At 35.8% G+C, this 25166-nt stretch overlaps 2 protein-coding genes, 1 long non-coding RNA gene, 1 other non-coding gene and 2 pseudogenes across 9 annotated transcripts; 3 read left to right on the forward strand and 3 right to left on the reverse strand.

Moving 5' to 3' along the window:
• TRNAV-CAC lies at nucleotides 657-730 on the forward strand. The gene has a single exon. It is a non-coding gene; the product is annotated as a tRNA-Val (tRNA).
• On the reverse strand, nucleotides 4609-9300 carry LOC105172114. 2 transcript variants are annotated; one of them, XR_002287923.1, is made up of 5 exons: nucleotides 9051-9300; nucleotides 8781-8966; nucleotides 8627-8712; nucleotides 6955-7067; nucleotides 4609-6829 (listed from the first exon to the last, which is right to left on the reverse strand). It is a non-coding gene; the product is annotated as an uncharacterized LOC105172114 (long non-coding RNA). The 2 variants fall into 2 exon arrangements; XR_002287922.1 differs by having other exon boundaries at nucleotides 8781-9297.
• On the reverse strand, nucleotides 9309-15079 carry LOC105172115 (annotated as a pseudogene).
• LOC110012701 (G2/mitotic-specific cyclin-2-like) lies at nucleotides 13547-14673 on the reverse strand. Its single transcript, XM_020697258.1, has 5 exons — nucleotides 14652-14673; nucleotides 14330-14339; nucleotides 13950-14066; nucleotides 13788-13844; nucleotides 13547-13682 (listed from the first exon to the last, which is right to left on the reverse strand). Exons 1-5 carry the CDS (start codon nucleotides 14671-14673, stop codon nucleotides 13547-13549), a joined length of 342 nt encoding a protein of 113 aa, XP_020552917.1.
• LOC105172116 (pentatricopeptide repeat-containing protein At3g53170-like) lies at nucleotides 16039-21782 on the forward strand. Of its 5 annotated transcripts, XM_020697038.1 has the most exons (8): nucleotides 16039-16426; nucleotides 16940-17796; nucleotides 17880-18035; nucleotides 18283-18608; nucleotides 18987-19080; nucleotides 19178-19450; nucleotides 19549-19646; nucleotides 20788-21782. In XM_020697038.1, exons 1-3 carry the CDS (start codon nucleotides 16046-16048, stop codon nucleotides 17923-17925), a joined length of 1284 nt encoding a protein of 427 aa, XP_020552697.1. In that variant the 5' UTR covers nucleotides 16039-16045; the 3' UTR covers nucleotides 17926-18035; nucleotides 18283-18608; nucleotides 18987-19080; nucleotides 19178-19450; nucleotides 19549-19646; nucleotides 20788-21782. The 5 variants fall into 5 exon arrangements, with proteins under 5 accessions (XP_020552697.1, XP_011091754.2, XP_011091755.2 ...); XM_011093452.2 differs by having other exon boundaries at nucleotides 16045-16426; nucleotides 16940-18035; XM_011093453.2 differs by having other exon boundaries at nucleotides 16045-16426; nucleotides 16940-18035; nucleotides 19191-19450.
• Nucleotides 20797-21782, forward strand: LOC110012668 (annotated as a pseudogene).

Here is a 25166-nt window from a genome sequence, read left to right on the forward strand (position 1 = left end):
TTTTGGAGCACTTGCTTCTGTATATACTATGTCAGCAGGATTTTCGAAGATCTCAAAACTTATTCCTTCTCAGGGACTACTTCTAAGCGGAGTATAGCAAGCTTGAGTGCTACCTTGAACGGATCGCATATTTCGACTCGAATCATCTGGCAACGTCTGTGGAAATCCTGGAAGGGCCTATTAAGGACAGATGGAGTGAACATCAAGAGGAGATATGTCTAGAAGAGCGAAGGAGGATACAGCACGGCAAAGAGATCAAATGGTACAGTTGACTAGGACAAAAGTACAAAGGTTAATGAAAGAAGCAGGTACGAACGTGTTAGTAGAATATGATAGGAGGACGGCTACCAAAAAACAACTTTTAAGAAAGGAATTGAGTCAAACGTGCATTTCTCAATAATAGATAAAAGAATCAATAACTTAAAAGATGGATATCATGAACAATGACAGAGATTTTTTATGCAGGAAAATTAATATTTGATATTCACCCTAGAATTGCATACAACCTAACTGGCTAAGATTTCAGTCGTGTCTTAACCATTCACCGATCAAAATCGTTTAAGCATTTATTTAAAAATTTGAGAGATAGTTCCCTAGTTAGTTATAACTTCATTTTAAAATGATGATGCTTGCTAGATGGAAGCATTAAGTTGGTTGTCTGGGTGGTGTAGTTGGTTATCACGCTAGTCTCACACACTAGAGGTCCCCGGTTCGAACCCGGCCTCAGACATAGGGTGAAACTTGCAATTTCCCTAATAAAAAAATGCATTATTTATTTAATTAAAAATTCTACTATTTTTTACTCCTCATAAAGAAAATAAATTAGGGTAAATTATATTGACACCCTTTGAAGTTAGTCCAAAATATGCAAACACCCTCTGAGGTTTTCGTAGCTATAGTAACACCCCCTATCCTTTATTGCTATAAAAAAACTTCACCCTTATGACGTTAATGGTGTTTGATGACATCACTGAGAAAGTAAGTTGAATTTCCAATGACTATGACTGGATAACAGTGCTCATGAAGAAAACAACTACTGATGAAAAACTATGTAAATATGTAGGAAGATTAATCACTGAACAACATGTCAAAGTCTAGCATATCAATGAAAAGGAGTTCTTATGCTATTTGGAAGGTGTTTAAGAAATATCCTTTGTTTCTACTAGCCAAAGAATTTACTTTAAAAGTTAACATTGAGAATATTAAAGCTTTGCTAAAAATTAAACGTGAATAAAAGATTGAGAAAACTCGTATTATTAGATGACAAACTAAATGCCAATATTATTGTTATAATGTTGTTATTGTTAAATCTCATGAAAATCTTCTTGCAAGTTTGTGGATAGTGGAAGCAAATGAAACAGACTCCATCATCACAAGGCCCAGGCATCTCAAGGAGAACCTTGAGGACCTTGATAGGAAGTTTTGACAGTTGACAGTTAAAGCCAAATAGTTGGCCAAGTCCAACAAGCTGATCTTGATACTGTTCCTATCACCATCAGGAATACTAAACTTATTTTTAGCTCATATGGAACGACTAGTGACCCAATTCGAAAGGCACTGCCTTCAATGATGGCCCGAGAATAGATAGAGTAGGGCTCTAAACCTGCAACTAGAGATAGAGTAGGGCTCTAAACCTGCAACTAGATAACATGATTCTAACCTGTAGCGATAAATTCAAATACTGCTTGCATGAGTCCATCGTCAGATCTGGTGAGAAGGCAATAGTTGACTTACAGGAAGTGTAAATTCCTGATAGTTCAAGTCAACCCAACACCTCTAGGATAAAAGAAGAAGAGACTAACATTAGGCTAATGGGAGACACTTTTAAGGTTAATACTAAAGAATCATTATCTTATGTTTCTACTTGGCAGGTGTACAAGAGAATGTGGGAGAAACTGGTTTCCCTCAAAAAAATCAACCCAAGAAAGACTATAGTAGATGTACACAAAAATATAATCGGATTTGGATGCTCGAAGGGTCGAAACCAGAAGTTCAAGAAAGATGTGATTTTGGAGCACTTGCTTCTGTTTATACTATGTCAGCAGGATTTTCGAAGATCTAAAAACTTTTGGAATAGACCAGTGGGGCAATTTATTACTCATAGAAAAACAAGCTCCATCTTAAACGAGGAGATATTTTGGAGCTTATGTTTAATTCAAGGGCTCCAAAAATCATAGGAAAAGGTTCTCAATCAGCAATTTATTTCATAAAGTTGCATAGACCTGAGACGGTAGCATTCAACAAAGTCAAGGCTACCACAGGAGAAACTCCCATGGTGTCATCCCTCAACGAAGATGAAATATCTACCAAAAGAGCTCGGGGATATTGGATTTGTCTCACTGAGTTGGACAAAGTCAAATATCCATTTAAAATATATTCGAATAAATTAAATGGATTATTGCTGTTAAACTCCATGACAAGAAAAAAAACACCAAGTTTTCATAAAGCTTATTAAAAAAGAAGAGAATGTTCGTTTAGAAAAATAAATTGCTTACAACGGAAGCCATAAAGAAGAAGTCATGCAAGATGGTGCATGTCGAACAATTGAACAACCACATATACCCTTGCTGTGAAAAATAGGAAAAGCCTTTGTTCGGAACAAATATTCGGGTAATCCTAAAAAACCTGAACCAAAACCAGAAAAGGGTCAAAAAAATAAAGGAATTTTTACATAATGTGGTAAAAACCTCAAAATGTAAAAAACATAAAAGAAGACTATCAGTAGAAGATGACAAATGCGCCAACAGTCAAAAAAGCAAAAGAGACCAATTGGCAAGCATAAGGCCAACTAAGCCATAATGACCATAGTTGGAAATGCGTGAGCCAAAAATAAGTGGTGAAAGCAATGACGTCAACTATAAACAGATTTGAAGTCCATGTTTGAAGTCCACAGACTATTATAAATAGAGAGGTTGAGAAGCAGATGGAGGACATCAGAAAACTTCTCCAACTCTTCAGAAAATAAATTGACTCTTTCAATTTTCTAAGTGTTATGATTTTTGAAGTGTATGGGAATTTTCCCAACTAGCCAAGTCCTCTTATCCATGAAAGGCTAAATAGTTGTCTACTCCTACAGAAGAATAAATATCTATGTAATATTTCAACTATTTCTGTAACAAATTGAAGACTTCTGTTCAATCTGGTTATTCATAATTTTATTAAATCTCTATTCTGGAAAACTTTTACCCCCTAAGATAGGAAACAAAGTAGGATTGTGCTATTTTGTTGCTGAAGAAGCTAAGTGCCTGCGAATCATCTGTTGCCGTAACGTAGTTGGAGAAAGTCCGTAAAATCGAGAACTAGTAATATCTGGTGGTAAGATAGTCAAAATAAAGTATGAATTTATGAAGGCTTTGTTTTATTTTAAAAACATGTTGGACCTTTTTTAGAGCATGATGATGGACTATTAGGTTTTCTATCATTAAAATACAAAAGGATCACTAATTGGACTAAAGGATCGAATCTACACAAAAGAGAAAAATTCGATACTAACACTAATATTATCAAAGTTAAAGATCAAAATGAATTTGGGACGTAGATAGAGGCCAAAATTTTCTTTTCCCCTATTCTCTTTCTTGTTGAAGTTTACTCATGTTTGACAAAAAAAATTAATGTTTACAATCACAAGGTGGGTGATTCTATTTGTATTAACCCTATATTAAGTTTAACTATGCAAACATTTTTTGTTATTGAAAAATTATAAATATATATTTTATTTAGTGGCAAAATTTCAAACAAAAACTTCATCTGGTACATTACACTAACACCCTCCAAAGGGTGTGCCTATAATTTAATAATGGATATAAAGTAATTGTGTAACCAAACTTAACCTCAGGGGGTTGTTGTACTTTCCACTTTATTTTTAATATAAGTAGATTTTGTCACATGCAGTTTCCGAAAGTATATTATAAAAGAACCTAGGTGGTGAGATAAAAAGAAAAAATAAATTCATGAAAAGAAACAAACATGGAGCAAGGAAAGGAAAAACAAAGAAAAGCGGAATATTGGGGTGAGAGAGAAAAAAGAAAATATAAATGTGAAATTATTAAAAATTATTGAAATTAGTACTAAAATCAAATTTTATTAAAAGAATGAATGGGATTAAAAGATAAATTAGATATTCAAAAATTAGTATGACAATCGAATTCCCTTTTTATAGTAGTACTAACAAATGTTTGTTTTCATTTGGGCCCCTTCTGCTTGTGATAAGACATATTTTTTTCATGTAAGGCTATCACGTTCAAATCTCATGTGGTTTTTTGTCGCATGTACTCAGGTGTTTGAAAAACTAAGACATTCTTAAATTTAGGGTACATTAGATTGACCTTATTTAAAATTTGATATAATTATAAATATCTCATTATTATTAAAAAAATTACTGATATCCTCGTAATAATAAAATTCATCCAGCAATTTATCCAGTCTCTTAGTTTTCATTAGGGTCTCATCCAAATTATGTATTAAATTACCCAAAATACCGTTTTAAACCCTAAATTAAATTTTTACATATTTTTTTAAAAAACTTATGGTTTTTGTTTTTATAATAACGTCCATCTAACATCGAATTTTTACATTATTTATATATATATACATATATAATAACATCCGTCCAACAATTGACTTATTCCATTAGCTTGAATTAGGATTTCATTCGAACCTTGTATTCAAATTTTACATAACTTTTTAAACTTTTATATATTGTTTTATAATACTGTCCATGCAGCATCCACGTATCGAGCTTCTGGGTTGGTTCTCCGGTCAACTCTATCATGAAGTCGACCAAAATTTGACCTTTTTCAGTTGTCCTTGCTACTCAATGTCATACTCGCCTAGCTCGATAGCCCATTTCACTAGCCTTCCAAAAACCTTAGGCCGAGACAATATATTTTTCAAAGGTTGGTTAGTCAGCACGACCACTTTATGGGACTGAAAATATGGTCGGAGCCTCCGCGCCGTCACTACCAGTGCCAGAACCAGCTTTTCGATCATAGTGTATATCCTCTCTGCCCCTTGCAACATTTTACTGACATAGTACACTGGATTTTGTGCCTTTTTTTCCTCTCTCACCAATACTGAACTGACCGTATTCTCGGACACTACCAGGTACAAATACAATACACCCCCCACTCTTGGATTGGCTAATAAGGGTGGGAATTTTAGGTAATTTTTTAGCTCTTGGAATGCTAGCTCACATTCTTCGGTCCATCTAAAATCCTTTGCTTTTCTAAGGACTTTAAAGAATTGCAAATTTCTATCCGCAGATCTGAAATAAAGAGATTAAGGGACCGATCTTACCGGTTAGTTTCTGGACCTCTTTTACTGATGAAGGGAATTTCAGCTGCAAGATGGCTTCGATCTTTTCTGGGTTTGCTTCTATGCCTCGACTGCTAACCATATAACCCAAGAATTTGCCACCTCCCACTCCGAACGTGCACTTGCTCGGGTTGAGCTTCATTCCATAAGTTCGCATGATATTAAAGGCGACCTCCAAGTGAGCTAAGTGGTCCTCTGGTCGTTGGCTTTTGACGAGCATATCGTCCACGTACCTCCATTGTTTTCCCGATCTGGTTCTTGAACATTTTATTCACCAATCTTTGGTATGTTGCTCCTGTATTTTTAAGCCCAAAAGGCATAACATTATAACAGTAGATACCTTCATTGGTTACAAAGATGTCTTGGATCGATCCTCAGCTGCCATGCTAATCTGATGGTAACCCTGGTAGGCGTCCATCATGGAGAAGAGCTTAAAACCAACGGTTGAATCTACAAGTGCGTCAATTCTTGGGAGCAGGTATGGGTCTTTGGGGCATGCCTTATTCAGGTTGGTGAAATCAGTACACATTCTTCATTTCCCTAATGCCTTTGGTACGACCACCACGTTCGATAACCAGTCAGTATAATGGACCTCCGAGATATATCCTGCACCCAACAATTTTGCGACTTCTTCCTTTATGATCGCATTCTTTTCGACGCCAAAAGTTCGCTTCTTCTGCTGGATGGGTCGTGCCGCAGGATCGACATTCAATCGGTGGACGATTACTTCTGGGCTTATCCCTCTGAAGTCCGAAGAGTCCCATGAAAACACATCTGAGTTACTTTGGAGGAAGGCGACGATCAGAGTCTCCATTTCCTTTGTCATTTTAGACCCAATTTCAGAGTCTCCATCTCCATTCATTAGCTCAACCTTCTTATGGTCATCAATTGATTCAATCCTCTCCATCTTTCGATTATCCCATTCCTCGTCTGGAACATTTAACTTTCATTTCTTCTCTTCAATGTTGCCCTTTTTCAGGGACAAATTATAGCATCTTCTTGCCTCCACTTGGTCGCATGACACTTCCCCCACTCCATTTGGTGTTGGGAACTTCATTTTACCATGATAGGTAGATACTATAGCCCTGAAAGAGTTAAGCCCTGGTCTACCTAATATAACATTACAAGTAAGCGGTATTTACTACTAGAAATTTTACCATCAACATTCTTCTCCTCGGCTCCTCACCTATGGATACTGGCAGGTCGATCGTTCCCAGCGATTGGACCTCACTACCTCCAAATCCAACCAGAGGGGGTTGCGACCGGCGCTAGTCTAGCGTTATCCAGGCCCATCTTGGTTAATGCTTCCATGAGGATGGAGTTCAGTTCGTGTCAACTAATAGTTCGTTCCATGCTTCTTAAATTCGCATCCGTCCCTTAGGCGTTTCTTCCCATATCTCCTTCCATGCTCTCTTAGTTTCGTTCCCACAGACGGCGCCAAAACTGATCCGCCTCAATAACGCGATCTCCACCTATTGATTTCGATCACCTATGGTTCTTCGAACGGATCTGTTACCTACAGATGGAAGGGTTAGGCTAGTCGGGGTTATCCCCCTACGAGGATATTTCAACGCCCAAGTCAAACGAGTTGTCTTATCAAGATAGAGATGAAAGTGATTCTTTTATTTAAAATGATCTTACCTTTCAAATATGACTCTCCTCATACTTATAAGAGCTTCAGAGCCTTATGATCCCAAACGCACGAGACTCCCTGATTTTTGGCATGAATTTTGGTTCTGGGTCCAGTGCATTTACTGCCAGATTATATTATCATTTTCAGACAATCTCACACACATCATAAAACAAATATAATATTGCATGTATTTTCTGATTTCACGTACAATCAATCAAATTAAATCAATTACCACTCAAATATTTTTAGATAAGACAACGTCAGTATGAACGACAAATTTATATAGTAGTAGCACCACAAGTAAACTTACCTCAACCTTATAATAAGTTACCACATACAATTAATATATCGAGAATATTGTAATTTCTTTTATATAAAATATTATTGTTCGTTCTAGTTTTTCTTAATAACTAGACACTTTAGATTTCATAAAAATACTTTATGTAGGGATTTATATAACCAAACCCTTTATAACCATCGTTTTTAATAACATTCCTAAATAGGTTATCATTAAAAACCTTATTTTTCCTCTTTGATATTTCTTTTATATAAAACGTCATTTTCATTAATCTTCTATCAATTTCTCGCTATTATAAATTAATTAAACAAACAATACGTCGAATTGCGTATTTAGTTAATAATTTGGATGAAATTGTATAAATTAGCTAATATTTAAATCTAATAAATTTAATAATCTAATTAACCAACATATTCGATTTGATATTTAATTCAATATTATTTTAAATAGTCAAACTCGTAAAATATCCCTGTTAAATTACGTCATTCAATACTAATTGGATATGATTGATTCCTACTGATTTTTTTATTTTTATTTCTGCTTTTAATTCTGTCATTAGTTTCGACTCAGAGGATGTTACTTTTTCATTTTGTCGTTCTACCCAGAGCAACGCTTCTCTTTAAGTATGTAGAATTCAGTCATTATTTTTTATTAAAATTTCAGGAGACCATTTAAAGATGCGATAATGATACAAAAACATTTTTACTTTTCATAAACTTCGTCAAACCAAATTACAACTTTTATTTATTTATTTGTTGTTTTTGTGGTAAGTGTGGAAAATTGAAGCATTTATAAAAAGTAATGTAATTGAGAGTAAGAATAAATAAAGATAAAATTAGAGTAGAAGAGGGTAAAAAGTGGAATTTTCCCTTCTTATAGGGGGGTTAACATAAAAATTATAAGAATATGTGATGTCATGGTGATATAATTAAGAAACTAATTAGAAATTTAATCTACCTATCATGTCTTAGCCTAGAAATTTAATAAGCAAACTAATTAAATAATATAATTATTTAAATTAATAAAAATTTTAGTACAATTTCATACATATGTTTCGATCGAGAGAGAAATTACAATTTTTCACTTGTGTGTAACTAAAAAAGAAAGGAAAAGAATGAGAGGCGAGGGTGAGGGGGTTGGTGGCCGTTACGTCTTTCTTAAATTTTCTTAATTTAAGAAAATATAAAATATTATAATGAAATTCAATTTATTATATTTCAATTATAACCTATAATTTATCAATTAATCAATTAATTATGTATTATAAGTTTTGGGGCGTTCTAGATCAACAAGAAATACAAAATTGTGCTTTGCAAACCACGTTATAAAACAAAAGAAGTTAGTAGATTTGCACTAAAATGAGGCGCATCAAGAGTTTATACCTCAACTGACTTGTAGATCTCATCAACATATTCAACAATTCACGTCAGCAGCATCAATGACAACTATTTGCACCTTTGGATGCAGCCTGCAAATGAAAGATCAAATAAGAAGGGGAAAACTACACATAAGGCTTGGAAGGTTAATTGTATTGACCAGTGAGAGTTGGAGCTTTCTTCTTCATCCACGACTTCTCTCCGGCCTTCTCCTTCAGCTCTGCAACTTCTGTCATATCACCTCTGGCTTAGGTTAGGTGGTTGCTGCAGCTTTTTTCTGAGCACGGCAGCTCTCTTTTCCGGCAGAGCTCCACCGACCACAATTGGCTCCATTGGCATTTGCAGCCTGTATTTCATCAAACATCAATAAGGGCGTGTTCATCAATAAGAATGACTGAAACAAACAAGATTGCAAATTCAAGAACCAGACCTTGTTGTTTTCAGCTGCTGCAGCCTGTTCATTAGCCAGTAACTGATAGAAAATTCTTACCCAAGATTTGGTTGTAAATCATAATTGGTTCAGACCCAATTTGAGTTAGACATTTTCTCACCCACCTTTCCCTTCTTTATTACCACTATTATTACCCACAGGCCAACAAGCTATATATTAGTTCATGCAACGTGTTTTCTTAATGCTGTATTTATAATTAATTATGCTAATTAATAATACTTTATACTCCATAACTACGTACGCAGCATTTTGACTCACCTGCTCCGCTAGTCTATCTCTACCTCCGCGGACACGTCGTCGATCGACCGATGGATGTCCTGGCTTGTTCCTGGCTTTTATAATATCCAAATTGATCAAGCTCTGCCAATGACTTTTGGGCAACAGGGAAAAAGAGTGACAAGATCGGGTATTTGTTGTTCTGAAACTGGGAAGTGATGAGCATCTTCGGCTTCTTCAGGGTTTACTTTAGCCTCCTCAAAACTGTTAGCTAAAGATTTTTCCACTGATGAGACAGTGGGCAAATTGACACTCACAACTTCCTGCCAGTCCCACAGGAATCAGCTTTACTAGGGGCGGAAAACATTCCCTGATTAACCCACAGGTTAACCCCATTCTGGTCCACATGAGTAGTTGCTATAAGACATCCATATTTTGTCTAGCTAGGATTACATCCCAAATTCTGAGAGTTTCCGAACCATTCTTAGTGCAACAACATCGAACAAACGAATAACTAAATCATCTGCTACAGTAGTAGCCAGAAGACCATTGTACAGGTGATATACAATCTTGACTAATGCACAATCTATTTGCCATCTGGATTTTAATTCACGTCCCTTAAAATCCCAAACTTTTACATCTCCACAGGAACCAGCACTTATCATGATGGTATTGGTTGAGTCACAAGCAACACCAACCACTTCTCCATCATGAGCACAGGGTTTTCTTTCTGACATATCCAGGTAACTGCCTCGACTAATTCCTGATTGAAGATTCAATCCAACCACCTGCAGTCCCTAATACTGCAAAATTGCCACATGCACTGATCGCACAGGCCTTAACTGGTGTTGGATCCTCTGGGTGTGCTTGGGCAGTATCCACGTGGCATGTAACTACATTGCACCAATCGCGCTCCCTGATTTCAGCAACATCAAATGCAATTACGGGCTTAAGTTTTATTTCTGCTTCCTTGACTTTCTCTACTCTGCTGATCCTGTATAACAGAGAACAGCCGAAAGGCATAGAATCTGATACACAGTAGTAGCACTATGCCCACTTCTAAAACGTAGGAGACGAGGAGGATCCCCCTCACTAGTGTCAAAAATCCACATTTTTATGGAGTTATGACACCAGATGAACCACCAGACGCTAAAAGAGGCTGCCCATCTGTTGCTGAAATCACAGGATCTTTTGTAGAATGAGTGAAACTAACAATCTCAATATCACGAAGAATGTTGTGAACATGAATCTTTCCATCAGAACAGCCAACAGCAACAACATCTAGTGCTGGAGAAGAAACACAACAGCAGATCGTTAACTTTTTTCATTGTGCTAATGTCCCATAGTTGCAAAGAACCTTCTTGACTTCCAAGAAGTACCTGTTACAATACATTTTGTGAGAGGAAGTTTTACAGGAAACTAATGACTTATAACCATATTTCCTGCTCGAATGCTGCCAGCGCTATGTTAATGGTGAAAAGAGGGTACCTGCTCAAGATAAGTATCCGGATGCATTATGCAGGTTGTAGTAAACTTGTTTCCTAGTGAAATGTGACCAACTGGAGAAAGATTCTCAGTCACTCCTTTAAAAGCCCAGATAAAGATGTTGCCCTTTAACATCGATGCTGATGATGCGTTCACCGAGAAGAAGCAACTGATTGACCTTAGCATTATGGCTTTCCCAAGTTGACAACTGTAAAATTTGAAGTACTATGTTTATGCCAGGAAAAATCATCACATGTAAACAAGCCTACTGTTATTGCCATAAAGTTTCCAATAAAACTTTTATTGGTGAATTTGAAATTATACTTTTTTTTATCATGTCATGCTCCAAAAAGTGTCATCTTCATACCCACCTGTCACTCTTTATCCATATCCAAAGCTGTAGCACTCACTTAAGTATCCAGAACAAGAATTTTGAAATTTCAGCAAGAACAAAAACCTAAAGAAGGAACATTCAATCGACAATTGAAAAAAACATATTTACACTGTTGTCCCAGTTCACATGCGCCATGCAAGGTAAGTCAGTCTGTCAAATTCATATATATTGATATGCTAAAGTCAATTTTCTTTGAATTATGATAAAACTTTCCAAAAAAATGTTTCAAGAATCTAATTGGTGAAGTCAAAATCAGCACGAATAAGAGTCATAAGACTTATAAGCCATTACAATATAGACCTCTCATCACATCCCATTTTGGACCTCCAATATGTAACACCCACACACAACAATCAAGCTTTGCAGACAGCAATTGTGTAGCATTTGCTGGATTGCTGTGCCGCAGAGTAAATTCTTAAAAAGAGAGAGAAAGACAGAGAGAGAGAATAATCTATCAGAAGAAAGGAGGAAAGAACAGAAGCAAAATCAGCATTTGTAGATCCTAAACTCAATAGTCATGAGAAGTCTTCTAATGAGTGAGCAAGTACCATATCTACCTTGAAGCTAATCTATCACCCAATCAGTGTAATCATCACAAAAACTACTTTTCCCAGAAAAAAATCGCTCAAGAACCAGTTATTCTAAAGAGACTCAATCAAGTTATTCTACGGCAACAAAATGTTTGTGGATTTGTCCTTTCAATCTGATTTTTGACACCTCTAGGCTCTAATGAAGAAAATATTCAGAAAGTTGATGCTATTCCAACATACTGGAACCACTATGCAAAATACCTTCTAAAAACATTAGTGAGCAGCTCCAAAATTATTCTCATATGTGGATAAAAAGCTCACTTACAATAAATTCACCACAACATTAGTTGTAGCAGTCTTCTATACTTTTTTTCTGCGTTATCTATGACTACACAACATACAAATAGAGAGAGAGAGAGAGAGAGAGAGAACACAAAAACAAATCATCCAATCAGTAACTCAGATAAGCAAAAGTTGCAGTATGTGAGCCAACAAAGCATGATTTCACACATATTCCCCCTCGGCAAGAATAATTGCCAAGTTTTTTGGTCAAAAGGATTAGAACGTTGACTTTTTGCATGTTGCACTTTTGGAGTAGAGTCCATAGGCCCACTATTTTTCTTTCCCAAGGACTTCTACAAATAAATATTAAACCGGATATATATACTTATTAATATTAAATAAATATGTTAAAAAGCCTAAATAAATATGTTCCTTTTAGTAGAAAAACAAAAAATAACAAAATATGAGAAAGACCAATAAATTAAACTATAGAAAAATATTGATGGATTAAACTATAATACATAATAAAAAAAATAGTGTATAAAGATACAAAAGAGTATAAATTTAAATAGAAATAAATACTAAAAAATTATTAAGTAAATTAAACAAATGAATGTTAAAAATATTAACACCAAATAAATCTATTTCTTCTTGTACAAAAATTAAATCAAGCAAGTCATCATAGAATTTTTAATCAAAGTAAAAGTAAAATGAACATAGTTAAAAAATTAATCAATAAATTTAAATTAAAAAATTCAATTAACCTCTCTATTTTTTATTAATTTAGCACATGACTACAAAATGTTCAATTAAATTAAAATATACAAAAGAAAATAAAATTAAAAAAAAAAAGAGAGCTTGAATCACATACATTGAAATACATATATACTTATATTACAAAGCATATATTGATCATATACAATATTTAGGATATATATATTTAGGTACTTCAAGAAACCTAATTACATAAAAGCTAAAATATAAAGTCATTCTTTTCATTCTGTAAAACATCATTAGTAGGCACAAAATAATCTAGAAAAGAACAACAAAATTAAACTATAAAATAAAATTTAATTGATGAAACTATAATATATATAAAAAATTGGTGTATAAAAGATACAAAACAATACACATTTAATAGAAATAAAACTTAAATATCAAATTAAGTATAATCATACAGATAAATATGACTAAAAAAAATGTGTTCCTTCTTGTAAGAAAACAAAAATGAAAGACGGAAAAAATACAAAATTAAATTATAAATTAAAACGATGAAACTGTAATATATATATATATATACTAGTATATGCTCGAAATATAAGTCATCCCCAAATATTATAATGCACTCCAATTTATTATATTTCAATTATAACCTAGAAATTATCAATTAATCAATCAATTATGTATTATAATTTTTGGGGGCGTTCTAGATCAACAAGAAATACAAAATTGTGCTTTGCAAACGACATTATAAAACAAAAGAAGTTACCAGATTTGCACTAAAATGAGGAGTTTCAAGAGTTTATACCTCAACTGGCTTGTAGATCTCATCAACATATTCAAACAATTCACATCAGCAGCATCAATGACGACTTCTCTCCGGCCTTCTCCTTTAGCTCTGCAACTTCTGTAATCTCCTCTGGCTTAGGTTTGGTGGTTGCTGCAGCTTTTTTCTGAGCTCCATCCGCCATTGGCATTTGCAGCCTGTATTTAATCAAACAACAAAACATCAATAAGGGCGTGTTCATCAATAAGAGAAGTCAACAAGAATGACTGAAACAAACAAGATTGCAAATTCAAGAATCGCACCTTGTTGTTTTCAGCTGCTGCAGCCTGTTCATTAGCCAGTAACTGAGCACAAAACTCCTGAATAAAATAAGAACACAACACATAATTAGCACGCAATAGATCATATTCAGAGTTCAATCTGTTCATTCACTTTCAGTTAGGATGAAAGAATTTGTTCAATACCTCGTAACCGGTCGAGAAACCTGAGGAAGCTGCTTCCCCTCGACCCCACCAACGGTAACCACATTTCCTATGTCACCTAGTGCACCACGATTCTTCCTTTCTGCTCCCACATTCTTCCTGCTTAATAGCCCCCGGGGCTACCTCTCCTGTAGATCAGATAACAACACAAGGACAAATGAGATGGGGGAATTTCATCAAAGAGTGCAAGAAATGTATGGGAAAAAAGAAATTGGTCAATGGTCATTGCAGTAATGAAATGAAAATCCACAAGAACCTCAACCCAATCAACATTATAAAGAATCTAATAGAGGTTAAATCTAAGACAGAGTTGTGGAAGTTTCATCTAGAAACAATAAGCAAACAAAAGAAAAATCAAGAACCACACATAACCTGATCAAAGTAAAGGAACCATGATTTAACATACACTCGCTTAATAAGATTCTTTGATCGGATCATTGAAAGCAGGTCTAATTCAACAAAAGGGGTGGAAAAAATAACAATAGAAAGTGTCAAGAAGAGCACCAACACCATACGCATCAAAGATCAAGAGAACTCAAAAATTATGATAGTAAGATCCAAGAAAGCTTTAAAATCCATTTGAATGCAATGGCCCGTTATCTAAATTATTGAGAAAGCCATAAGCATTCAACACAATCATTGAGCACAAAAACATATCAATAGACGAAAGAAAGTTTCAGATACCTTGAACAACTCTCGGAGCCATTGCTGAAACACACCTTGAAAAAGCGCTGAACCCTCTTTTCTTTTCCCCCCTCCCCCTCTCTGTGTGTGTGTGTGTGAGGGCTCAATGAGAAACACAGGGGATGGGAATGGGAGAAGGGACGCCCTTTTATAGCTGAAGAGAACGGGCTTCTGCCCAACGGTCTTATTTTTTTGAATTTGTAGCCAATCGATGAAAGTCGATCCGACGGCATATACAATTGCCGCTCTTTAGCCGTTGAGACTGGAAAAAGTTACCGTTGTTGACGCCCTTTTGAAGCTGAAGATAACGGGCTTCTGCCCAACGGTCTAATTTTTCTGAATTTGTAGCCATTCGATGAAAGTCGATCCGACGGTATATACAATTGCCGCTTTTTAGCCGTTGAGACTGGAAAAAGTTACCGTTGTGGGAAAAAAAAAAAAAAAATATATATATATATATGACTGCCTAATCTCATCGACTAGCCGCTTTCTCAGAGTTTAGCCGCTAGGCGAAGAAGAGGCCGGCACTAGAAGGAGAAGGATCGGCAGAAGAAATAGCTACAGTTTGAATAATGACCAGGAAGAGGTGGGGTCGCACTGGACTTCCTAAGTACTTCTCAATTACCCAAAAAGAACAATAATAAAAGAATCCATCAATTTTCATTCCAAAAATATCAAATTATTAACTTTTACTCTAAAAAATAAATAAGTTTCGATATAGTTCATTTAATTAAAAAATTAAAATATTAATTTATCGATATATTAATATCTCTTTAAATTAATAAAATTTTATAGTCTCAAGGTTATTAATTTATAAAGGTTTTACTATATGTTGAAGTATGGAGTCTAACCCAACATTACATTCAGGCCCGACGATTAGATATCTATTTTTATTTTTTTTTTGTAAGGGTAAAATTTGTAATTTAGCAATGCTTCCGATATGCCTTAGTATAAATAGTTGATGGATTATATTTTAATGTTTTTCACTGAAAACAATCAAAGTAGAAATCAATCTTGAATGACTATAGACACATTCCAAAAACGAGATGGATTTTTTTCAAGAAATGAATTAAAAGAGATAAATTTAAACTTGATTATCGAAATATTCATAATACAATATGTAAAACTCATTATAAATATTATAAAAAATAATTTTCACTGGTGATATTAATTCCACGTGGAAAAGCCATTTTATAAAATGCTTTGAAAATTTTAAAAAAACTCGATCACACACACTCTAATTTTTTTTTTTAAAAAAAAAAGAACCTTATAAATCCTAAATATGATTATATTAAAATTTTATAAATTTTGTTAATTTTTTTTACCAAATAATTTAATAGGACTTATGAATTTTCGAACATTTCATGAAATATTTTAAACAACTTATTGGCCAAATGAATAAAAATAAAAATACTCCCTTTATCAAAATTCTTACTCCCCGCTCGCAATCTAGCAAGGATATTTGGAAAGAAGTCCTTCAACCGTCGGCGATGGAGCTTCTCCTCCGCAACCCAGCCAACCTCCGCCGCTCCTCCTTCAAAGTAGAGTCATCGTCCAAGAAAATCCCAGATTGTGACAGTAATTCTCGGTCCCAGGGCCTCCAATTTCGCAAGTTGTCCAAGAAGGACCTCTCAAGAATCTTGAGAACGGAGGCGGCCATTAAAGCCATCGAGAAAAAGGCCAATTCTTCCAAGTACAAGAACCTCTGGCCTAAGGCTGTCTTGGAAGCTTTGAGTGATGCAATTAAGCAAAACCGTTGGGAGTCCGCTCTTAAGGTTGCTTGCTCCTCCTTTTTCTGCAACCGAAGTTTTGCGTGAATTTTCAGTGTCTTGTGTTTGATGGGACTTTGAGATGTGTTTTGAGGAAATACTTGTGCTTTGAATGCCTGTGTATACATTTAAAAATTCTTTTCTGGGTGTTTTGGATTCTGGGATTGTGAAGCATGATGTTTCTTGCAGGAAGGTTTTAACTGCTCTCTTTTATGTGTAGTTTTCTGGGATTCATAAATGTCGCGAAGCTGCCAATGATAAATTCTATGTTCTTTTGATAGAGAAGATTTGTTACATGAACTAGAGTTTCTTTTTTATTTGTGTAGATGAATTTCTTTAGCTTGAAAAAATTTGCTTTAGAGTTTAATCCAAGAGATTGTGGTTTTTGTTTACTCCTCTTTGTATACAAGTCAATCATGTGGTAGTGTTAAATTTCTGAATATAAATTTGGTGAACTGTGGATAGTGTATTAATGTTGCCTGTTCCTTTGACTATAAAATTTGTTTCTCATGTTTGTAGATATTCGATCTTCTACGTCAACAACATTGGTATGAGCCAAGATCTCAGACATATGCTAAGCTGCTAGTGATGCTTGGCAAATGCAAACAGCCAAATCAAGCTAGTATGCTTTTTGAGGCCATGCTTTGTGACGGCCTCCAACCTACAGTTGATGTTTACACTGCACTTGTGGGTGCCTATGCCTTCAATGGCCTTCTTGACAAGGCATTTAGTATTGTCGAAGATATGAAGTCCGTCAACAATTGCAAACCTGATGCTTTTACGTACTCTATCCTTATTAAATATTGCATTAAACAACATCACTTTGATATGATTGGGCTGATTCTAGAGGAAATGTCACATTTAGAAATTGAATGTAGTACTGTGATATATAACATCCTAATTGATGGATATGGAAAAGCTAAGTGTTTTGAATTAATGGAGAACTCATTGACTGACATGATTCGAAGTGGCAAGTGTTTTCCAGATATTTTTACTTTTAACTCTGTAGTTGGAGCTTATGGTGGATGTGGAAGGATTAATGAAATGGAGAAGTGGTTTGATGAGTTTCAGCTTATGGGATTGAAGCCTGACATAATGACATATAATATTCTGATCAGATCGTATGGGAAATCTGGCTTGTACCAAAAAATGGGATCTGTTATGGAGTTCATGAAGAAGAGATTCTTTTCTCCCACAATTGTTACCTACAATATAGTAATTGAGATATTTGGAAAGGCTGGAAATATCGAGAAGATGAATGAGATGTTCCTGAAAATGAAACACCATGGTTTGAAGCCTAATTCTATTACTTACAGCTCTCTTGTCTCTGCATATAGTAAAGCAGGGCTCTTGGGCGAAGTTGATTCAATTTTAAGGCAAGTGGAGAATTCAGACGTGATACTTGATACACCTTTTTTTAACTGTATCATCAATGCTTATGGCAATGCCGGTGATGTAGAAAGGATGATGGAGTTATTAATGGCAATGGAGGGGTGTGGATGTAAACCAGATAATGTAACCTTTGCCACAATAATTCAAGCCTGTCGTGCCCAAGGGATGATTGATATTGCCCAGAATTTGGAGAGTAATATGACTCATGCTAAAATTACATCAGGTATCTTGTAAAATCCTCCTGTTCTGCAGAAATTTATGCTTCTTGCTGCTGCTGCATCAATTCTTGATTTTTTCCTCAGTATATTAGTTGATATGTTATCTACTATTCTACATTTAGTAATGCTCCAGCATAAATTTAGTTCCCCATTTCTTGGTGGACCATAAACCTTGACCTTGATGGATAATTCGACCTGTGTGCTGACTGACTAAAGAATGCTGATTATGATAAGGTTTTAACTAATGTTCAGGAGGAAGTCGATTGGATGGAACGAGAGAAACCATTACAGAGGATGATTATCCTGTGATCGTCGACTGAGAAGAAGTTCTTTACCTCCCTCACATCTTTGTGTGGGTGAGAATGTTTATTTTTTGCAAGGTTATCCAAGGGGAGGCCATGCTTGAGTGGAAATAATAATAACTATGGAACTCTTAGCAAGAGATGGAACATTTTGGAGATCTCTCTACTATGAGCTCACAAAAAGACGGCATAGCTCCAAATGCATGGTTGCTGATGTGTGCAGCCGTTCTTCTTGTGCACTGTGGTCTCCTGCTATTCATGATTCAGTTGCAGCTGGTGGGTTTCTTTCTGTTTATTTGACTGCTATTCAGCTAGACCTCATCAAAGATAAAACAAATCTACTTATTGGAAATGGCAGTTTAGGCTAGCAATTGTAGATCCAATCAAATAAATAATTGAAAGTGCTTGCTTTTCTGCTTTATTGTCAAGATGTCCACTGAAAAGCAACTGCCGGTGTCAGTATAAACCAAAGTTAAGTTCTTTGTCCCCTTTGAATGCATGCTAATATTCCTTTGTTTGCTATCAAGGGAAGGTCTAACGAACTCACCCCCTCCCCACCCCCCACCCCTGAAATAGAACTTTCACTATCTTAAACAGAGTTGTGGGATAAAACAACTCCCATGCACCTGGAGTAACATGCTTGCGTTCGTGCAGGTGAAAGTTGTGGTGTATTCTTATCGAGTTATTTTCTGCCGAAAGGCTTACATGGGCCTGAATGTAGCTGATACTATATATGTCCTTGATTTTGGTATGTATGATAAATATACTAAAGCAAACTGTTTGAAACATGTTCCTAGTGCTCTTGCTTGAGCGTGCTTTGATGTCAATGGAATTGATTCATGCAGTCATAAATGCCAGGATGATGTGCAAGGAAGTCACAGAACAGTAATAAGCTGTTGTTTGCTACAATTACACAATACTCAATTGCGTCCAGGAAGCTAGTTCAAGAATGAACCAAGATGAAAGGATACAAGTTCAGTCAGCAGTTCGACTGGCCGGTAGTTTGATATGATTATAGCTGTGGAGCAGGATTCTTGGTGAAAGATTTTGATTTCTTGTTGAGGATATATACTAGAAATCATCAAATACATCTCTCTGTACTGGTAGGAATTGAAAAGGTGAACACTGAGCACACTGTATGAGATTGGAAATTCATGTAGTGATCTTGTTTCTTGTAGAATTGCCTGACATACCTTCGTTTTGTTTGATGAAATAGGTTTTCCTCGCACATGGGTCTCAATCCACACCTTCTCATTGGTGTGGTGCACAATATGCAACGGCAGAGGAATATGAGTGGTTGCTTTACGTGATCAGGTTCATTCTCATCCAATAAAGCAGCAATTTTTTCAAAAAAAAAACAAAAAAACAACTCATAAGTATTTTCTCCAGCTTTTGCAACAGCAAAAGCCTCGTTTCTCAATTTTCCTCTTTTACCTTCGTATAATTCAAGCCATCATCATTTACCAAAGAAAACCCTAATCCACAAACTCCCGTTTCTCCAGCTTGTGGTTAGGCTTTTCCATACTTCTTTCTTTCCAACATGTTCTTTCTGATTGATTTCTCTTTTTTTCCCCTTTACTTGTATCATGTTGTATGTTGCTGTGAATTTTTATTTTTTCAGTGATGGCAATGGGGAGTTCATTGTCTTTTTCTGATGACGTAATGTTGTTACATTTGTGGGCTCTGCATTTTTCTTTTTTCTTTTTTGGATTGAACTGAATTTTCTCTATGAATAAATTTTCTTGATCACACCTTGCTTTGAGCAGGCAGATGTTCCTGTACCCTTGTTTTCTTATTTTATTTGGGACTTGGAAGTAAACGATCGATTTTCTACCCATTTCACTCTTGAGCAGGTGATGAATTACCAAGGAATAGAGTCATGATTTTTTTTCTTCTCTTTGTTGTGGCAGAAAAGAAGTTTAAGAATGTCATAAGCATTGCATATTTGGTTAGCAAAGTGTAATGTAATTATTAGAAAACGTGCCATTTGCATTCTGTAATGTTTCCTAATGGTAAGTAAAATTTCATGTTATTGGGGTGAATTCTATGATTGAGTGGCCTAGGGGAAAAGTTCTGGATGTGTGTACCCAAAAGAAAATTGACCACCTATCACACAACCCTTTAATTTTCTCTCCATGTGGTGTTAACATTGAATCAAGGCAAAAAGTGTATAGTTTGGTATGCTGTGTAAGTTTTCACCCTTAATGGTTCTTGTTTTGATAATTGTTCCCTTGCTTTCTGGTTGTTTCTGTCCGTGGTATTTTGATTAGTTTGCTGATCTTTGTTGCTTCCATTCACACGTTCTTGGTTATAGTCCATATTCTTTGCTTCATAATGCAACTGTTAAATCACTTGCCACCTGAATAATGTTTCCTTTTAAGTTTGCTTGCTGCAAATGTCGCCAGTGTTTATTCCATCATTACCTCTTTCCTGATGACTATGAATTTCTGGACAGGTGATTTTGTTTTAGTATGGCAAAGCTTGTGGCAAATAAGGAGCATGAGTGGGTTGAGTATGATAGGAGGTCCAGTTCCACATCTTCAGCCAGATGACTGTTCATATGGTTCGACTTCTCCCGGAAGCGCTTTCTTTGTTAGAGTACCAGAATACCTAAAATCAAAGGTCAAGAACCCTGGTCAAGACTATCTACTGAAGCCACGAGGTTTTGACTGGATTAAAGGACCAACCAGGATTTCAGAGCAGCTAAATAGGTCCTAAAAATCGTGTCCGGAGAGCTCTTGAAGAGGAATGTTCAAACGGTCATAAACCTTTTGTTTGGGTTTTCAATCTACAAGTTCCAAGTAAAGATAACTATAGTGCTGTTGCTACGTTGTGGTTACGGAACCCAGCCGATTCATTGATTAGTTGATTCCTGAAAGGTGATGAAGGATTTATGACTTCAAGATTAAAAATGATCCAGCTATTTGGCGAGCCGGCTATCTGCATTACTGGCCGATCACTTTCTACCAAGTACTGTGTAGGACAAAACTTTATAGAAGTTGACATAGATATTGGATCTTCAATGGTTGCAACTGCTGTTGTTCACCTGGCATTTGGGTACTTGACAACACGTATTGCTGATCTAGCTTTTCTTATTGAGGGTGAAAGTGAGTCTGAGCTGCCAGAAAAAACCTTCGCAGCTATAAGATTCTCTGAGCTTGATGTTGCTTCAGCAAGGCATATTGAACTGACATCTGAAGACAGCATGGGATATGCCTCTCAATGGGTAGGATCAGGCCCGATGCCAAGAAAGACTCGAAAAATTACTCTATACCTAGTCCTACTCATTCCATTAAACTCAACTCAACTCAAGAGCTATGGGTCTCAAGACCATGCAACTCTAGACACAACCAAGATTTAGTTTTCGAGTAGGATCAGGTTCAGACTATTTTTTTTTTTTCAAATTTATTTTTTTCTGTAAATCATACTAATTAATTTAAATTTCTTTCATTTTATTTTTTTCCATAGTTTATCAATAAATTTAGATATTGAGACCAATTCACAAATAACTCATTTTTTATAGAATTTTTAAATATATCCTTTATTATACTATTTACAAAATAATATGAAAATATAAAATCTACATATTTAATAGAAATTTAATTTAATATTATAAAATTTTAAAATTTAATTTAATCACTTTCAAGTCTCCAAACAAGCAATATTCCGCTTGCAATCTATACTCTCATGGAGACCGAGCTAAGGTGTTCTCGACCATCATTTATTGAATTTGTTAGTTGTTTTTTGCCATTTAAGGCTCCTTGACGATCCCCCCCTTATAGTTGACCTTCAAGTCTTTTTCAATGCCCGTTGAGAGTGAGAAAATGCTAGGAAGTTGCCCCCTCAAGATAATGCCCTGAGGTCTTTATCTTGAAGTAAGCTTATTACCGGGCTGGGGAAATCCCTCCGATCGAGGAGGCGAGAGCTGATTCGTAGAAGAAGCTCGAAGCTGACATCTATCGGAGAGAAGAGCGGCTGAAGACCCGGCTGTAAGCCTGTCTGTAAGCCAAGACCCGGTCCGACCAGCGCTATTCTGACTGCAAGGAAGAATAGAGTAAGCGGGTCTACTGCTCTATCCCTCTTGGAATATGAGTTAGATGTTCGGGTTGGCAGCTATTATAAAATCTACATATTTAATAGAAATTTAATTTAATATTATAAAATTTTAAAATTTAATTTAATCACTTTCAAGTCTCCAAACAAACAATATTGCCTATGAAGATATTAACAAATATATCTAGTATGATAATATAGATATATAATCAATTATTTAATTATTTATTATTTAAAAAATGTATATGGTTAAAGAATTAAATGATAGATAATGTTCTGGTCTCTTAAATTTTTTAAATTTGTTCAATTGAATGTAGATCGAAGTTGTATTTAATTCGATTAACTGAACGTACTGAAAGTTTGGTTAACTGAACTTTTGGTACGCTGAAAAAATCAATTGAATCGGGAAAAAAATAGACATTTTTTGGATCTAAATTGGGTATAAAGACCCATGGGTATTGATGGATAGAGATCTAACCCAAATTCATTCTATATTTTTTAATGGGTCTGGGTCTAGGCTATTTATTAGGTTTGGGCCTGGGTCTCTAAATTATGTTATGGGTCTAGATAGGGTCTTACCCTACCCATTTACACCCCTACATGGAAGTGTGTGCTCATCTCTGCCTACAAGATTTTGGAAATCCATGGGAAAAGGAATCTCTATTGTCCTCCCAAGTGCTTGAGATAGTTTTTCAAACTTGTTAGAATATTTAGGATTTGTGAATATCTTTTCTTATTTGTACATGACATTTCTTATTTATTTGGGGTAAGTATCTTTGAGGTTATTCACAAAGTTATAGTTATCACTTAATTCATCATTATATATAGAATTTAAATAATCAATAATATACATTATAATTTTTTTCTTTTTCTATTTTCTATATGGTACAAGAGCAAGTTGTGAAAAAAACAAAAAAAGAAAGAGGATTGAGAGAAATTATATATATATATATACTTATTTATATATATATTTCTCTAAAAAAAAAAGAGGAGAGAAACCTAAACCCTAATTACTCAAAACCCCGTATTCTCGGCTGCCACCCCTAGCCTCTGCCACTTGCACCGTCACGCCGTGCCTCGCTGTTTTTGCGCTCCAATGCTTGTGCTCCTGTAGCCTTCCTCCAGTGCCTCTTTCCCCAGAGTCTCTGCTCGCGCTACTGCCCCCTACAGCCTTTGCTCATGTCGCCATCCCAATCGCACGCACCTCTATCTACACTCCCGCTTTGGGCTACGCCCTCGCTGTCATTGCTGAAGCACCGCCAATCCACCGTTCTCCAGTAGGGCCTTGCCTAAGTGCTCTATTCTCTATTGTTTTTTTTTTCTTTCTCTTACCTAAGATAATTTGGGATGCGTTATATGATATGTATTCTCATGAGAAGAACATATCTTTTGTTTTTGAACTTTATGAGTAACTTCTCCCTCAAACAAGATGGTCGTACAATTCCCAACTTTTTTGCCTCATTAAAGGGGACGACTAATGAGATTATGTTATATTACCGATTGAGTTGTGATGCCTAGACTCGAAAGACTCAATGGGAAGATTTTTTGGTGGCGAAGTTCTTGTCTGGCCTTGACAACAATTTGAAAGTGGTTCGCGATCATTTCCTAGCCAGTGACTATGTCCCTACATTATCCAATGCTCTGTCATGTCCTCCCTGTTGCTACTCGTTCTTCTGAATCTTCATCGAGAACAACCATCGAGTCCTAGGCCATGACAGTTTGTGGCCGAGGTCACAGTTTTTCCCATGGTCGTGGTGGTCGTGATCGAGGCTCCAACACTTCTACTAACTCTCGTTACTCCACCATTATGGTCGAACCAATCATGTAGCAAAAAAATATTGGCTCAAATATGACAAACATAATAGTTTTCATACAATTAACAATGGTGGAGAGTGTGGAGCACCAAAGCATTCTACGAATGAGTCAAACTCGGTTACCATTAGTCATGAGGAATATGAGCAGCTGCTCTATCGCACTATTGCTAATTCAGCTACCATAGCCACAACTTCCTCTCCGAGTGCTTTTGTTGCATCTCACGGTGAGTCTAGGATGCTAGATTCAGGTGTTACTATACACCTCATTGGTAATCGATCTCATTTTTCCTCTCTATCTATTTCTCATACTTCCCTCCCCATTCACCTGATTGATGGTTCCTACTCTCCTAAACCCGGCTCTGGTACAGTTTATCCCACAAACCATCTTACCCTTGCTGATGTTCTCTTTGCCCCAAAGTTTCCTATTAATCTACTCTCTGTTAGTCAACTTACCAAAATACACAGTTGCTCAATAACCTTCTTTCCTTCTTACTGTGTGTTCTAAGATCTACAAACATAGAGGACAATTGGTGGCGATCATGAGCATGGTGGTTTGTACTTTCTAGATACATCTACACTTGTGGATGCTCGTGGTCTTTCTGTCTCTGTTTCCTCTCTTCAGTGGCATTGTCATTTGGGACATCTGTCTATACCTACCTTAAACAAAGTCTTACCTATTGAGTCGACTAGCTTAGAATGTGAGTCGTGTGAATTGTGAAAGCACCATCGTGTTAGTTTTCCACCTCGTGTTGACAAACATAGTTCCTCTCTTTTTAGTTGAATTCATTCTAATTATTAGGGTCTATGTCGTATTGAGTCTATTGGTGGTTTTTGCTACTTTATTACCTTTGTTGATGATTACTCTAGAATGACTTGGGTCTATTTACTCAAGGATAGATCTCAGGTCCCTACTACCATCACTTCCTTTTATAATGAGATTAAAATCCTATTTTCAGTTAATATTCGT

Source organism: Sesamum indicum, linkage group LG10 (assembly GCF_000512975.1).
Source record: "Sesamum indicum cultivar Zhongzhi No. 13 linkage group LG10, S_indicum_v1.0, whole genome shotgun sequence".
Lineage (NCBI taxonomy): Eukaryota > Viridiplantae > Streptophyta > Magnoliopsida > Lamiales > Pedaliaceae > Sesamum > Sesamum indicum.

What these genes read in the sequence shown, in the direction of transcription:
- LOC110012701 (XM_020697258.1), bottom strand. Translation starts at nt 14,673, where the DNA reads ATGGCTCCGAGAGTTGTTCAAG. An exon ending in GTTTCTCGACCGGTTACGAG is followed by an intron (nt 13,845 to 13,949) that starts GTATTGAACAAA and finishes TATTTTATTCAG; the next exon opens with GAGTTTTGTGCTCAGTTACT. An exon ending in CAGCAGCTGAAAACAACAAG is followed by an intron (nt 13,683 to 13,787) that starts GTGCGATTCTTG and finishes GATTAAATACAG; the next exon opens with GCTGCAAATGCCAATGGCGG.
- LOC105172116 (XM_011093452.2), top strand. Translation starts at nt 16,046, where the DNA reads ATGAATAAAAATAAAAATACTCCCTTTATCAAAATTCTTACTCCCCGC. An exon ending in GTTGGGAGTCCGCTCTTAAG is followed by an intron (nt 16,427 to 16,939) that starts GTTGCTTGCTCC and finishes TCATGTTTGTAG; the next exon opens with ATATTCGATCTTCTACGTCA. An exon ending in TCATGCTAAAATTACATCAG is followed by an intron (nt 18,036 to 18,282) that starts GTATCTTGTAAA and finishes ACTAATGTTCAG; the next exon opens with GAGGAAGTCGATTGGATGGA.